The sequence below is a fragment of the Eurypyga helias genome, unplaced genomic scaffold, assembly GCF_000690775.1.
Source record: "Eurypyga helias isolate BGI_N326 unplaced genomic scaffold, ASM69077v1 scaffold23397, whole genome shotgun sequence".
NCBI lineage: Eukaryota > Metazoa > Chordata > Aves > Eurypygiformes > Eurypygidae > Eurypyga > Eurypyga helias.
The window spans coordinates 25,554-42,455 of NW_010263961.1; the positions used below are offsets into that span (position 1 = coordinate 25,554).

General features: G+C 38.7%; 1 protein-coding gene across 1 annotated transcript in view; it reads left to right on the forward strand.

Moving 5' to 3' along the window:
- Window positions 1–14,966, forward strand: part of PKNOX1 (PBX/knotted 1 homeobox 1) — a 30,258-nt gene extending 15,292 nt beyond the window's left edge. Inside the window, exons 5-11 of the mRNA XM_010156249.1 lie at window positions 5,139–5,309; window positions 6,752–6,851; window positions 7,877–7,974; window positions 10,315–10,443; window positions 11,445–11,521; window positions 13,122–13,294; window positions 14,261–14,966. Coding sequence (XP_010154551.1) covers window positions 5,139–5,309; window positions 6,752–6,851; window positions 7,877–7,974; window positions 10,315–10,443; window positions 11,445–11,521; window positions 13,122–13,294; window positions 14,261–14,472 — 960 coding nt within the window. The 3' untranslated portion in view covers window positions 14,473–14,966. The remainder of the gene's footprint in view (window positions 1–5,138; window positions 5,310–6,751; window positions 6,852–7,876; window positions 7,975–10,314; window positions 10,444–11,444; window positions 11,522–13,121; window positions 13,295–14,260) is intronic.
- The last annotated feature ends 1,936 nt before the right edge of the window (window positions 14,967–16,902 follow it).

A 16,902-nucleotide genomic window follows, 5' to 3' on the forward strand; every position in this document is an offset into this window, starting at 1 on the left:
AAGTCTAAGATGTGTTGAAAGAAAACAGAGAAGCGTTGGCGCTAGCTCCTGGACAGGTATTTATCAGCTTTGCCTGAGACCTAGGAAGTCTTGACATTCTAGGTATGTCTTTACTTTTAATGAAGATTCATCTTCCAGTCAGAAGAGGTGGCTGTCTTTGGAATGAAACTCTCCCAGGATTTCCAGTCCATCCCTAATAAATACACAAAGAAGGTGGCTTTTCTGTGGTAGCAGCTACGTGTTTGCTTTTCAGGAACTACTGGCCGTAAACGGAACTTTGAAACTTTTCCCTTCCTACTTCTCTGGCTCTGACTACATACCTTAGACTGTTAAGGGAGGCAAAAGGGAGAGGCACAAACGTATGAATTTTTTTGGAGTATGTATTTAGCTCTTACAGACATGCATGGCACAGCATATTATTAGAGCCTGAATTATCCTCTGTCTTGGTATGTGTTACACTGGGATCTTCTGGTCTTCAACAATTTTGTTCTTTTTTCTGATTCTTGGTCACTCGAGCTGTCCATGTGTCCATCGATCTTCTCTGAGCTTGATGTAAGTGTTGATTAGCTGCAAGAAGTGTTGCGGACCCCCTCTTTTCAAATCCTGGTCCCTGTAGGAAGGAAGTGGAAGCTGAAGGTTGTGCTCATGTCCCACTTATTAGTCTGGAAGTGTGCTTTCTTTTCCAGAGCTGTAACTTCCTCCTCATCTTTTTTGATTATTACATTGCATCCACCTTATTCCTTGTATCAAGCATCAGTACCAGAAGAGATGTGCTTGCTGTTAATCACCAGATCTTGGTGGTTTGTATTGCTAACCAGAGGTTCCCAAGTGCACATGCTTCTTTCTGGAGCATGCTCAGCTGTATCCTCATAACGTGGAGTGTCATCTCCTGGAGCTCCTTACCCTTTGCCATCTCTCTTTCTTTTTCACAGATAAAACAGATCTTTGAATCAACCAGCTTCTCTTTGCTCTCCATTACGATCCTTTTGTGCTTAGGACAGGTTCCTTCAGGCCTAAGTTGTTCTTCAGCACGAGTGTTTGCAAACAATTTTTAGAGCTTTCACAGGTTGCATTATGTCTTAAGACATTCATTACTTAACACTTCTTTCTTGGTTACTGTTAACCCAGCCACTGCAGAAACATCATGCTGCCGCAAGATGGTTCCTACCTCTCATATAGCTTCTGTTCAGAGCAAACACTTCCCATATATGGGTGGCTTTTTTAATTTTCCCACATTCACAGGACCATAAGTTGGATGGTGCAGGTTGGATTACAAACTCAGGAGGTTTGTAGTCCAACCTCCTGCACAAGGTAGGGTCAGCTGTGAAGTCAGAGCAGGTTACTTAGGGATTTATCAAGTGTAGAAACAATAAAAACCATGAGTGTTAAATATACTCCCGCTTTTGTATTTGGACAGGACACTGCCCCTTTTGAAGAACACACACACGAGTTTCTTATTTTGTTTGGAGTAAGGATTGATTTTTTGGTTCAGTACCCTTTTCTCAAAGACAGTCTGACTAAATTTTCAGTTGTGTCAGGAAAAGCTGTAGTGGTGGTGAAGGAAGCTGATGTTGTTGGAATAGTATTGAGTGAACAAGTCATGCCTTTGCATTTCTGTAAAGTGTTCTTACTGTGCAGAACTGTCTCATAAACCTCTAGTCATACCTTTCCTAGCCGTGTCTTGTAGCTGGGGATTCAAAATAGGGAAGAGAGGTTATCGAGTCCAAACAAATGAAAACAAAACGCCCCTTCTCCCAGAGTTTGTGTTCTTCCCCTGAAGACTTAAATCACCCCAGAAGGATTTGCTCAGGAAGGTAGGTGAGCTGTGACTCTACATATTTTAATTGTTTTCTTGCAAATGAGAAGAGTCATTTGGGTGAGGACTTGGCAGTGTATGGAGACTCTTTCATATTTGTCCACATATGTCTTTGCTATACGCGTAGGTTATGTGCCCTGAAAGAATGGTGGGCATATGTTTTAGATCAACAAAGAAGAGCTGGGGATTACAACTAAGGTAGCGCATAGTGTGTTGTGTGCCCTTTGCACCATGTGCTTGAGGCAGTGAAAAGACAGGACGCAGGCACAATTTAAAGCTTTTTAGGACTAAATATGTCTCCAAGTTTAATATATGATAGATTTACATGTAACTATGCTCGGGGTAGCAGTTTTAGCAAAACCTGGAAGTGTTTTAATAACTTTCTCTGCTTAGTAGTTGACCATTATCTTTATTTACAACAGTTTCAACAATATCCATATCTCTCATGCTTACTTCTGTCTTTGTGCATTTCTCTGAAATGATGCTCCAGGTGTATTTCTACAGCTGGAAAGGCTGAGTCAAGTGGGTTATAAAAATTCAGTGTTCTGTGGCATATTCTACTCAGTAGCACTAAATAACAAAAACATAGTGGTTGTAGATTTTTAAGGTGCCCCGTTTAAGAACATAGGAATGAAATGTTACTGCTGCTGTGATCTGCCTGGAAACATTTCTGTGTATTTTATTTGTTCAACATGGGTGTTTTTATCAGTTGTTCTTTTTTTTTTTTTTTTTTGTAAGTTTCAAAGTAAAAAATTAACTTCTGCCAAAAAATTTATGTTTGGTCCACCCATGCTGCAAGAGGGCAGGAGCCATATGGCCACAATTAGTGTAGTTGTAAATGAGTAAATAAGTCCTGGTGACAGGCATGGCATATTTACAAAGTTTGTTTGCCTTCCTAACCACAGTAGCGGAGTTTCCTGTAAGAGTAGTGTGACTGTGTGTGGCTCTGCAGAAACCTGGATAGTATTACTAATTCTTGGTTTATGGTTAATTTCGACTTTAATTCTGTTTTCACTTCAAGTGTCAACCATCAATTTGAAACTAAATCTAAGCTGAAGAAAGGACTTTTATTTTTCCTCTAAACAAATGCTGATAAAATAATATGGGTAATGGTTTAAGAAAAAAAAACAACCCTCCTGACTGAGCAAAACTAATCACTAACACGGTCAAGTATTATGTGTCCAAAGGCATATTTTTGTTACTTCAATTTTAGCTGGACATTTAAAGCATTCATTAATACATGTGCTCTGTGTTGGTCTGCCACACATGAAGAGTTTTATAATATAAGCTTTTTTGTCTCTGAAACCCTTTGGCTATTGCAGTATTACAGAACAATCGTTAATAATTCCGAAAGGAGCAGAATATCTAAACACAAACGACCTGTTTTGTGTTAAAATCTAGTTAAATTTGAATAGTTTAACTTGGTTGTGTTTGAAGGTACTTAAACACAGTTTAAAGAGCAGCCATTGCTGAGGGCTGGTTTGTGTACCTCAGGCTGGGCCGTTGCACTTATTATTTCAAAGGCTTTTGGTGTCATGGGTCGTAAGAGTTACCAGATTTTAATTTGAATCAACTGCCTCAAGTCTACAGCTCAGGTTTTTCTGCAGCTGTGCTTTTAAAGATGCATGGTGGGTTTGTTTTTTTTGTTTTTCTTTTTAGCCCTGAGAAGGGATACTATTTCTTTTTTTGTTATCACTTCAGTCTTTTTCTCTTGTTTATTTTAACATACAATTTTCTACACTGGGTGAGTGTCATACAACTGGAATACCTTCTGCTGAAAAAACGAGGGAAAGATCTGTCGCAGTGAAAGCTGAAGTCGTCATGGTGGAGAGGAGAGCACACCCAGAAGTTTGCCTGCCTTGCTCTCCTTCAGGTGCCTTAAAGAAAGGCAACTTCAGCTCCCAGTTGGCTTCTTGAGTTTACTAAGTAATAAGTGGATTACTTAGTAAACTATCATTTCTGGTTATAGAATTCGGTAAATGAACCTCCATATAGGACATTTTTTTCCAGATAATGCTAAAAATCAAGCTCAGCACTATGTTTCAAAATTAAAAATCTATCCAGATTCATAAAACTGAAGGATATCTTTCTTGGCGATCTAGCATAGCAAGTAAATGTTGGGGATGGCACACTGTATGAAAAATAAAGTAAGTAATTACTTTGCCAATGTGTTATGTACATAGCTGAATGTCCTGGATTTCCTGCTGCTTCATGAAAATTTAGACCATCTGGATTTGGTTTTAGCTTTTGATCTTCTGCCATGACCCTTGCAATCACCTAAGCTATATTTATGCCGTATGTAATACCATTAGCTATCCAGGCTTACGAGTCATCTTCTCGCAGTAAGCACAATAACTATTCTCATCACGTACGTCTCTCCTGTACTTCAAGTTTTGTTTAAACATGGATTTGTTACTGGATCTAGTGCTTTGTGTTTAATGGTTTAGATTTCACAGTCTCCTCACCTGAAAGTTCTTACAGGATTTTACCCCAGCGTTGTTAATCTTTGACGTATAGTTGCAGCGGGACTTCAGAGCTCTAGGAACGAAGAACTGTTTGATTACTTTAAGCTTTCTTGAACAATGTGACAAGCTTTGGGACCTCTTTATTCTGATTTTATAGGAGAATAAAAGCTATTACGTTTTTGTTACAGGTGAGATAGCAGGCCATTTCCTGCACCTTTCACCCTTCCTAGCAATCTCCGTGACGAATTTATGCTAAGTCACAGAAGGCTCTTCTCAGTGTATCTCAAATCCATCTGTACACTTTTTGGTTTTCTTGGGCCAGGGTGTAATGTGGAACTGGACTTGATATCTCTGATATGTAGCTCAAGGCGACTGTTGCTTACCAAGCCTGTTCCCACCGTACTTCCCAAATAAGATGTGTGGATGAGATTACTTTCCTTCACTTTCGGTCTTACGTTGAGTATGACCCAGAGTTTTATGATGGGAATAAAAGATCACATGGACGTGCAGGCTTATTCTGTGCTCCATGTACACCTTAACTGTGCTCTGTCTTCCTGATGCGTCACATGTGACAGGTCAAAGATTATGTTGTTGTTGTGGTTTGTTTCCCTTGTGTGGTAGTTTATTTATGCTGTGGAATGCTTCTGCAGGTTTTGTATGTAAACATGGTCCTTTCACATTTCAGAGCATAATGGTCAGAGCAAGAGAACTCTAGTCAGCACTTAGCAATTAGTAACTCTGCTTTAATTGGATAGTCTTTGTTACTGGAAAGTAGTGTTTGCTTAAATCTCACATTAAATTTTTTTTTATTTAACAGTTATTTTGTTCCTAAAATTTTTTTCCAATTCTCCCCATAGATGGTAAAGGCAATCCAAGTTCTACGTATCCATCTGCTTGAGCTAGAAAAAGTTAATGAACTTTGCAAGGATTTCTGTAGCCGTTACATTGCCTGCCTGAAGACAAAAATGAACAGTGAAACTCTACTAAGTGGGGAGCCTGGGAGTCCTTATTCACCTGTGCAATCTCAGGTATGTTTCAAATACCGCTAAGTGTATTTTTGCCTAGATTCCCTTAGGAAGTTACAGCTACACTTCTATTGCTATTAGTTTGGAAACAGAGTTTTTGCAGTTTCTTTCACTTTCTGAAAATCACTTATTAAGAGTAGCAAGAGCTGGTTTGGGGTTTTTTGCACACCTGTGTGCCACTGCCTGATGGACGAATTTGTTGAAATGTGCCAGAACATAGTTACCTTTTTTTCTGTCTGTCTCCCTTTCATGATTTTCCCTCAGTTCTGCAAATGGAGATACTCAGAATGACCTGGATTTGCTGTTTTGTTGGGAGGAGCCTAGGAGACAGAATAAACAAAGGAAAAGAGGAAAAAAAATTCCTTCTTAAGGAGGTCTCCTTAGTCTAGTCTGCTTCATTAATATATTGAGACGGCTGGTACTTTGTATACGCAATCTGTATTCTGAAACGAGTAGACAATGATGGATTATAGTTGCAGTATTTGAGATGTATATCACTGCGCGTCACATGGGGTAACTGTCTTGAAGAGTACCCATTTCTATACATGTGAACCTCAGTTTATGTATTGTTGACATAACCTAAATGCAATAACCAATTACATTTTTGTAGCTATTTAATGACAGCTCCTATGTTATGGTTGATGTTTCTGCTGTTAGATGCTGGAAAGTGAGCCCGGCCATCCGAGTATGTACTAGGTATCTGGTCTTAGGGGATGCTCCTTCTCTGACTTAGGAATGTGTTGATGCCTTGTATTCTGAAAAGTCTCAATGACTTTTAAACTTCACTGTCTGGACTCCTTGCTTAGGTTTTGGTGTCTGAAAGTGTGGAAAGGAGAGTCAGAATCAGACAAAAACAACTTTTGAAAGATGCTTTTTGTTATGTCTGTTACAGTCTTCTGTAGAGACAAGAGGGACAGAATTTTGCATTTGGTAACAATAGAGATTACTCATACCTGTTAAGGAATGTGTAAGAGTATGTGTGGTCAAGATTGAGTAAGAACTACCCTGAGCAGAATAAAAAATACAGGGCATCTTCAATACTTAATACATTATTTTGAAATTGTAGGAATTAAGGTAATAACTAAATTTCTAAAGCTTTGGTGCTTGTAATAGTAGCATCAAGGGTCCATTTCATCTGTTCTTTTTCCCTTGTGCCTTTGGAAACTGTTTCATTTAATATTTATATACCTAGCATCTCTAGAATGTCTCTCCTAAAATTTCTCAAGATAGTTTTATGTCTTCTCTAACAGTTGCTTTCATGAGGGTTTTCAAAGGTAATGATTGGTGATAATGAGAAAGTTAATGTAGGTAATGATGAACCTCTAATGAAGTCTCTTCGAAGTTAATCCTGTGATTAAACTCCAAACGTATTTTTAGGGCCAGAATTACACAAGCATGCTTTATCTCCTTAAAAAAAAAGGCAACTAATTGTTTTATTTTTCTAGCAAATTCCAAGTGCCATTGCAGGCACGCTCAGTCCCCAAGGGATTATGGTGCCAGCATCAGCATTGCAGCAGGGAAATGTAACTATGGCAACGGTAGCAGGTATGACACAGTAAAGAACAACTGACACCTTGCTCTTCATTTTGGTTTCTCTTATACTTGTTAGAAAAATACACCAGTATTGATAAAAGTGGGATTTAACTCTAAGACCTGAGAAGTTGTTATAATACAGTCAAGTGCCTGACTTGTTTCTGAATGTTCGTTTAATTTATATGTGTACGGAGTGTGTTACGTGTATATATAATATTAAGAGCTCTTTATGTGCAACACTACTTTTGTTAAAAGACATTTGAGAGACAGGTATTTTACTCTTTTTTTTTTCCTTCAAAAAAAGAATTCCGTTTGACAAAAACATGCATTACCTGAAATATTACCCTTGCTGTCTCATGCTCTGTGGAGTTTGGAACCACACCTACAAGTCTGTGAAATCCACGATGTCCAAGTTGTCTATTGTATAGAGATTACATTTGAACTAAAATGTTTTATCTTTCTTCCAAGCAAGGTTTTAAAACAAACAAACAGAAAACCAACCTTGACTAGAAATGCAGCAAAGCAATGCGGTCTGCTCCTCCAGCATGTATTTGCAGAGAGGTTATCCTGAGACGCAGCGTGTGCTGTGTGGCTTTGGTCCCTAGGACCCCCTATATATTCACCAGGATTCTGCCACCTTAGTTGACCCAAACATCTAGGTGTCACCCAGCTGACTGCCCATACCAGTCGACACTGAGGTGTGGTTTTGGTGTTGTGACCCTTGTTTGCTGAAGAGTTTGCTCAGTTAAGACGATGAAGTACTTGATAGCCTGATAGTCACGGTGTTTTCCTTTGAAAATCAATTTGGAATGCCTCAAATACAGCGAAACATAATCAAATTTCATACAGATTCTGGTGCATGGAAAAAAATGTAGTGTGGCAAAGAGCACCTCTTACATGCTTACTAGAAAAGAACAGCTGATACTTTATCAAAACTGCTGTGTTGTCTGCAGCGCTGATGTGGTTTTGTGTTTAAAGAGAATAGTATTTGAAGGGCTTTCACTTACCTATAATTTTTGTTGCTGTTTTGTTTTAAGGGGGGACAGTGTATCAGCCAGTCACTGTGGTCACTCCGCAAGGCCAAGTGGTGACACAAGCACTGTCACCTGGGACTATTCGGATCCAGAACTCTCAGGTTTGTTTCATGGGCTTCACAGAATAATATTCTGGGTTCAAATAAATCTCATCGGTTTTAAGAGTTTTGGTTGGAACTTGACACACTGGCAGAATGAGCTCTGTGTACTGCACATAGTAACTAATGTGAAATTACTGCAAGCACGGCTATAGGGAGTTACAAGTTGTGTAGCATGACATCGGGTCACAGGCAGATCTCTCTTGGTACAGCAGGTCTTCATAGTTCCTGCCTGTTAAATACTTCTTTATTTTTACTGATGGCAAAAAAGTATATGTACATGGGTTTAAAAAAAGAAAATTGTAAAAAACCCATCCACCAGACCCAATAAACAAACAAACCCCCCCCCCAAACAAACAAAAAAACCCCTCTCTAAATTAAACAGACACTTTTTCAACAATTAAAATTTTTCTGATTGTTAAACTAGGTTTATGGATGGATAGATTTACTATATGGCATTATCGTGCCACACTGTTGTTACCAGATATTTGACTTTTTATCATGATGGCAACCACTAGTACTGTGAAACTGTGTATTTCAGAATTTATGTATGTTGGGAAGCATTTTGCCATAAAACCTTCAAAATACTCTGTTGAGACTATGCAGGGGTTCCTCACATTGGGCTCCAATCATACCCTAAAAGATAAGGGATAGCACACTTACTCTGGGGAGGCTCTTAAGAGTTGGAGCTGAAGAGCTCAAAGAAACAACTGAGCAAAAGGAAACATGTCAAATAGACCATCTGCAGTTATGGAAAACCTTGCTTGGAGCAGGAAGTCGTAAATCAAATCTTCTGGGAATCCAGAGTCAAATAAAAATGTGAATGATGAGCTCCCATCTCCACAGCATAAAATCTGTTGGCAATCACTGACTCACTCTCTTCTTCCTTCTTCTGACTTTCCAACTGAAGAAGTATGCTTAAGAGTATTTTTTCTGTTGGCAGTAGCATACAGGTACTTGCCCACATTCTTCCCTGGAATGCATGCAGTTCTGTCCTCAGATGCCTTTCAGAAATAAATTTGTAAAATTACTCTCCTAGCCTGAAGTGTTCTTGAAGAAATATACTTTTTATACCTCTGATGAACAAAATACTGAGTGGAAAATAATGTCTATAGCCTATAAACAAAAAAAGGATTTGGACTTCTATATAGATCTATGGCCTTTGTTGATGTTAGGAATCTCCAAACCCCACTGTACATAGGTTGGGACCTGTATTCCTTGTCATCCATAGGAAATCCTTCTTCAAATTCTTCTTTTTCAACGTTTCGGAATGCTGTGGAGGTGAGGGAAATACACTGGGGAAGACCTATTGAAAGTTCATTATAAAACCTCCACGTACAAGCAGGTTATTTAGAATGTAAAATGTTATTTTGGAAATGAAAGCACGCTCCAAATAAGTATTTGTTGTAATTTGATAGCTTAAGCCTCATTTAAAACTTGTTTCATGCAGGACATAGACATAACGACTGGCTTGAAGAAATTGCTCCATGTTGTCTGAAAAACCTGATTTAGAGTGATTTCAGTTATAATTGTCTGAAATATAATTTCGTATGCAATTTATATGCCGTTTCCCTAGTGTTCAGCTAACCAATGCACAAATGATTTGGTGTTTCCATATGAAGCGAAAAAGAAAGCGAAAGTGAGAAAGAAATACCAAGCTTTGGGAACACAGTAAGAGCGTTAAGTGAATTAGGGGTTCTGCCATATGTATCTGCTTGCTCTTTAAGAATTTAGATGCATTTATTTAGCAGGACCTGTAGCATCTTTGTTTGCAACTCTAGCATAATGATTAATTTTAAGTCTTAAGTTTACATTTTGAATCGGGGCTATTTTACAGCTTCCATAGTCATTTATGTTTGCACACAGTGAGTATATTCAGCATCACTTTTTTCAGTTGCTCTTCACGCGTGCGAGTGACTACGTAGGGCGACAAGGCATCAGATCCCTAGGGTAGTGTAGATTAGTACGGAGGAGCATTAACCTGACATGTACTATGTTGGTGGATTTTATTCTAAATCATAGTACATCAACGTTCGGCGGTTGTCGCAAGGTCTCACACACAGGCTGGTAACAGCTGTAATTCTTACAACAGAAGTTACATGAAATGTGAAAACTACAGAAATCTGGTACAGCATTTTTCCTGGATAAAGACATTCTGGCCTGCTATTGTAGGAGAGCTGCTATTGTAATTCTTCCCTAGCAAATTAAGTAGCTTTTTATAATCAGCATGCCTCAAGCCTAATTTCTTTTCATTCCTTCTATAAATGAGTTATTCATACATTGATACCGAATACTGCTATTACCATGTTAACTGCCTTATTTCTTCTGAAATTATATGTGCAGCTTCAGTTGCAATTAAACCAAGATCTAGGCATCTTGCATCAAGATGATGGCTCATCGAAAAATAAAAGAGGAGTTCTTCCCAAGCACGCTACAAACGTGATGAGATCTTGGCTTTTTCAGCACATAGGGGTAAGGACTGAACATGATCAGGAGTCACAGATTTTTATGTAACTCTTTTATGTGGTGTCTTGCAATTTTGCTTCATAAAGAAGGTGAATTTATTCTTTTGTCGTTTGTGTAATCTCAGTTTAGTTTTCCCTGAAGTCATTTAGAGTAGTTCCACAGTCTAATGTCGGATGATTTTACTATTATTTTAATAAGTATGTTACATTCGTACCTCGTGATCTCAATAAACATTGTTAAAAGGGATCTTCCTTCATTTCGTTGTGTTGAGAACTTAATGCTCTCTGCGCCCTGGTTCACAGCACAAGGAAAAATAGTTCCATCTGTGTTTTGTGTGGTATTTCTGTAGAGGAGAAGTTCAAATTTTCTGACTCTTACCTCCTTTCCAACAATCCTTGGAATGTTGGAAAAGTGTGTTACTGTCTATTTGTTCTTTCAATAGGATGTCTTCCCTTTGCTAAGGGTAAATGGGGCTCAAGTTACATCACAATGTTTAGTTGATAGATATTTTGTCTTTTACAACTATTTTACAGCAGACAAATGATACTGGGAAACTGCGTGTACGCTTCTTACGTTACGTACGCTCTCTTCATCCGTGTAGTTCAGAGTAGCTTTATTTAACTAAAAAATGCTTGTCAGTACTCTCATATGACATTGCCTTTACACAGCATAACTAATCAGATCTTATCACATGCTGTGTTGCCCAGGGATCACGCTGTTTAATAAAGACTGTCAGCCATGAGAAGCTTTTTCTTCTGAATTACACATGAGCGGTTTAATGGGATCATATATGCTTTCAAGGATAAAATCAGTCTTGTATAGTAAAGCATTCTTTGTTAAGTGATTTTTATCTGTGTAAGTTTGTGAGGTTTCTAAAGTTTGTTTTTTAATGAGTCAGATGGTCTTAATCTGGCAGCTTTAATCAGTCGTGATAAAGGAGTCCTTATTTTTGATGAGGACATGAAACAAGCTTATGTCTTTTTGTTTGCTTTTTTTGTCCTGTTCAGCATCCATATCCAACAGAGGATGAGAAGAAACAGATTGCAGCACAAACGAATCTGACACTACTCCAGGTTAACAATTGGTAAGAGCAAAAACATTTACTCAATGCCTGTCATTGTCTCCACATGCTTGCAACATAGAGTAATCAAGAGTGTAACTTGGACATCTGGAACTTACTGTTCTACATGTTCAGATACATGTTACAAAATACATATAAAATACAAGATTATGATACACAAGCATGTTATGTTTATAGTAAAGTATAATAAATCTCGTGCCGTTTAAGCTATATACTTCAGAAAGCTTTGCAACATTAAGGAATTACATTCTGTTCTCTTGCTGAAAGAGATGGAAGTACTCTCATGTCTCTCCTGCAAGTAAAGAAATGGAAGTTTCAAGGCATTTAGTGACGTGATACTCTGGAAAGTGTCCTGTCGTAATCACGGTTGCAAATGTTTAAGAAGTTGCTGTCAGCAGATGTTCATTCTGCTCTTGTATCAAAGGATGCTGAGCAGTGATATCCCAGTGGAGAGGGTCAGTACCTCAGCTACTCCAGTTCATGGTGCAACATGTCTTATCTTCACTAGGGCTTTGAGATAATACACCTGCCCCTGCAGAAGAGAGGAGTGAGGGTATTGACGTACCTTCTATTCTGCTTGTGGTATCGGTTCCTAAAATTATTGCAGCTAAGTCCAACAGGGATCTTCCTCAGATTTCAAAGACCACGCTGGCTGCATGGCTGCAGAGGGGTCCGGTAGGGAAATACTCAAGACAGTGGCAGTACGCTGGCTCCAGAAGTGGAACAGTGTAACTATGCCTGCGTACACGGTAGTAACGGAGCTCTGTGGTACTGGGATCAGAATCATGTCTCTGCAAAGCATTGCATTACATCCTGTGGACCTGCCAGCTGCACCCTACTTCCTTCCATGTCAGGTAAAGATGGGTCCTGGCTGTGTTTTGTGAGGTTTAGCAAGGGGTGCTACCCTTAGTCATGACTTCCTGGCACAGAAGTCATGTGAAGTTGATTCACTGTGTTGAAATCGTTCAGTTAACTGCTGGTAGCTAAGTGAGAGGAGGTGTTGATATTTCTTGTTCACTAGCAGAAAGGGGAAGGGCAGCAATTACCATGCTGTGGAAATCAGGGAATGAAAAGGAGTTGGGAAAGATCTGAAAAATGTGTTTGCTATTGCCTCCTGGATCGGGAACCAGACCTTGGAAAGTCAGGGAGCCTATAAAATAAGTAATGCGTGATCTTAAGGAAGTAAACGAAACCAAACCAAAGTAGGTTCGACAGGGGCTAGATTTTAGGTGAACCCTAACGAGAGGGAGTATCGGCTTTCTGAGCTGTGCTGTCAGCAAGTTTTCTGGTGCTTAGTTTTTAGTAAGATCTCCAAATGTACACCTGTCATGCTCTCTGGAGGGTTTCTCCCTGTGAGGTGGGGAAAAAAGTGCTGCTAGCAGTAGAATGATAGAAGTACTTTTTTAGCTAGTTTGCCAAAATCAAAGGATGTCAGTGTTCTTGGAGCAGTTTTACATGTTAAAAAGAATGTCAAGCCAAGCTGGAAGGGAGAAGATTTTATATTCCTAAAGTTTTTTTCTCCCACTCATACTGTGTGAATCAGAGAGAGAGAGAATTTGCAGCCCACTGGTCATAAGTACTTCTTGCCTTTGATTGTGTTTAGGTTTATCAATGCTAGAAGGCGAATTCTTCAGCCTATGCTGGATTCCAGTTGTTCTGAAACTCCAAAAACAAAGAAGAAAACAGCTCAGAACCGACCAGTTCAGAGGTTCTGGCCTGATTCCATTGCCTCAGGAGTTGCTCAGCAGCAATCTAACGAGCTCACGATGTCAGATGGTAAGGAGAACTGGATAAGCCACAGATAATAAAGCTAATTCCTCTGTATCAGGGAAGTGAAGGTCGAGGGGAACTTCTTGATATTTCAGTATAAATGTGGTTTTGATCTGGAAAAACGTAACAGGAATGTGTCAATTTTTCCCTCTTTTAAAATTTTTCTGTGTTTTGGGGGATATTTTATTGGATTTTAGGTTGAGAGACTGTTGCTTTTGTTTCAGAAGTTACAAAACAGCAGATCAAAGGTTAGATGTGCAACTAAGTTCTCTCAGGAGGTGTAGGCATGGCAGTATCATTCCGCTTGACTGGCGGTATTGGGCTGCAACTTGCGTTTCGTGACTCCCCACCCTGCTCACTTTCCTTTCACTATTGCTGGAGGGACTGAGCATCTGCAATTCGGTATATGCCTCATGTGTTTCAAGTTGGACACTGAGAAGCAGAGAAATGTAATAGAGCCTGCAAAGACTTTGAAGTAACTTCCTTAGCGTCAGGCCAATCAGACAGACTCAGTTTAAGAAAGATAAATAACTGCTTCTTTCTCAGAACCATCTTTTCTGCCACCTGCTGCTTTACTCCTTTCCAGTTGGTAGCAACTTTTCCCTCAGCTTCCGCTGGACCTGACAACAGCTTTATCCATTTAAGTCACTTTGGATCTCTATGAACATTGCCGTTGGGTTTTTTGCAACAAATTAAGCTGGAGTACTTTGCAGATGTGGTCTTGTGATGACTTGGTTAGAGTATTGCTGTAAGGGGTGTCCGTAACATAGCTAAGTTTAAGATTCCTGGCCAACTTAATTCTGGAATTTCCTGGTATTTAAGTGTTTGACAACCTATATAGCTTTTATTTTAATTTAGCTCCTTAGGTTTCCTTCCTGTTGGTTAGAAACAATCTCTGTTATGCATAAATGTGTGTTACTTAAAATTAGAAACCAGGGAAGATGCTAAAGTATTACGGTTGTGCTTCCTCAGGTGCTGTTGTAACAATTACAGCTCCAGTCAACATGAATGTAGACAGTCTCCAGTCTTTGTCCTCCGATGGTGCTACTTTGGCTGTTCAGCAAGTTATGATGGCAGGGCAAAGTGAGGATGAGTCTGTAGACAGCGGTGAAGACGATGGAGGAGACCTCTCAACAACAAATATCAGTGGGCTGGTCTTGGATAACAGCGATTCTCTGCAGTAGGAAGCAAGAGAGTGTGACAAAATGTTTAGGAAAAAGAATGGACTGACTGACTGACTTTTTATAGTTTGCACAGCAAACATTTTACACAAGTTTTATTTCTAATATGTTTTATATGTAGATATAGAAGGGTGCACTTTTTTGTATTTCATAGTAAGCTTAAAGAGTGTTTTTGCAGGTGCAGCAACTTCTTTCAAATGTGTTTTTTCATTTCTTTTTCTTTTCTTATTTCAGAAAATTATATCTAGTAATATAAAGAACCACATAAGCACCCCTTTGTTCTGTGAATTGGAAGTGCTGCAGTTTCTAAAGGATTATGCGGTTTCAGTTAGTGCTGTTATTTAACACAGCTCTTGATGGGGAGGTGATGTAAATTTAAAGCATGTGACACTAGTGTGTGGAACTTGATCATTAAGTTAGATGCATATATTTGAAAGATGCTTCTGCACCTTAAAAACTGCTAGTCTGAGGTGGACAGCAACACACATAAAAAGAAAATGTTGATGTGTGATTCAGTAGCGAATGTATGGCAATTTAAATAAGTTTAGTTTCTCTCATAGTCCATGAGCCTGTTTATCATTTGCTATAAAAACTCCTATTTTTACCTTGCCGGGGTTATTGGATAAAAAATATTTTTATAAATTCACTAGGAATTGGGATGACGACTGTATTAAGCAGGAGGTAAAAAAAAAGGAATTTCCAGAGGGGAAAAAATAAATGCTTAGTATTCCTATTTGGAAGGTCTGAAAACTGACCAAATTTAATAAACAAACCTACACATTCTATGATTCTCAGCTATCCCACAGTGATGATATATTATTATATTTGATAATAGCATAAGAAGGGCCCACTGTTTGATGGGATTTTGATATTGTCAAACATGGATTTATATTACGTGTAAAGTAATATTCAAATTGCATTAACTCTGTATCTAGACTTGTATCTGAAGATATTTGCTAAATGAGTATTCAGGTAAGTAAATTTAAATACCCACAACTTTTCCAGTTATTAGAGAAATTTAGCAGTTTCTACTTTGTACAACTGAATCTAAAAAATGACAAGTTGCCTACTATACAGTCATGAATTCTGCTATCACTCTGCTATTTTATTGCATTTGAAATATTTTCCCCTAATACGAAAAGAAATATAACTTATGGATTTATATAAAACTTCTTTAAATCTGAAGGTTACTACCAGAATATACAGCAGGCTTTATTAGAGTAGAAAATCCTGTGTGTCATTTAAAAACTAAGAGCTAGTGGTGAAAATGCGCCTTTTTTTTGGTTTTGGTTGGGTTTTTTGTTTGTTTGGGTTTTGTTTTGGGTTTTTTTTTGTGGTAACAGTTCATTTCTTTTTTTCCCAAAGTTTGGAATCTGTGTCTGTCTATCCATGAACGCTTACTTTCGGAACTTTGTGTTTCCTGATGTTAAATACGTTTAACAGACTCCAAGAGTCTCATGGTAAGATCGACATCCTCTTTGCCCCATGTCCATTTGTCACGTTTGGTTAGATCAAACCCAGAACTTCCTTCTGATTTAGACTAAATCTAGTTGCATTTCAAACGTGACAGGGAAAAAGATGTTACCTTTTAGAAACTTTAGACATTGTATTTGAACCAAGCCCTTTGACAGATGCAAATATTTAATTGGTTATTTTATTTCTGCTTCACAGAATGCTCAGGCCTGTGCTTAGGTCCCATTGATTTCAGGATTAGTGCATGTACTTCTTGACATGCTTAAAAATGGTTGGAAGCTGGTCTTTACAGGTTGTCTTCCAAGGCAAGTGTAAGCTGGTATGAGGAAAAGCTTCAGGAAGAAATGTCAGTAGCATCGGCATACGTACGTGGAGGGTACATACTAGTTTTCGATGACTAGTAGCTATTTTGAAAAGTTGTCATTGGTTTTTACTCAACACAAGTGATGTTTCTGCTATGGCTTTCTCCTACTCCTGGTTGAGGATCTTGCTGCTTAGTTCAAACCCTGTAATGATCTACTTCAGCTGGAGTGCTAATTTCTAAAGAATTTGTTCTCTTCCAACTCCTCTGCCTTGCCACTGATGTGCCATGTTTGTTGGAACGCGTAGTAAATGAGTAACGAAAGATTTAATTGGGAAGCTTTGACATAGCGCAACTATCTCAAAGGCTATTGTCAGATCCAGTTTGCCCCCAAAACATTTAAAAAGACAGGTAACACGTACGATTTGTGCTCCTTTCCTCCTACAAAGGGTACCTGAGATTATGATCCTATGAAATTGATTAGAACTGAGAGGCAGATTCTTTTTAGCTAGTTTTAACCCCATAAGTGCTTCATCACCCATTATATATTAGGTTATATTTGTTGTTCTGTTTGGGGTCTTTGTCAGCTACCATATTTAATAGTGCATTAATCCTTGTACATCTAGCACGTAGGCAGGGGAGTAGTCTGCTTCACAGTG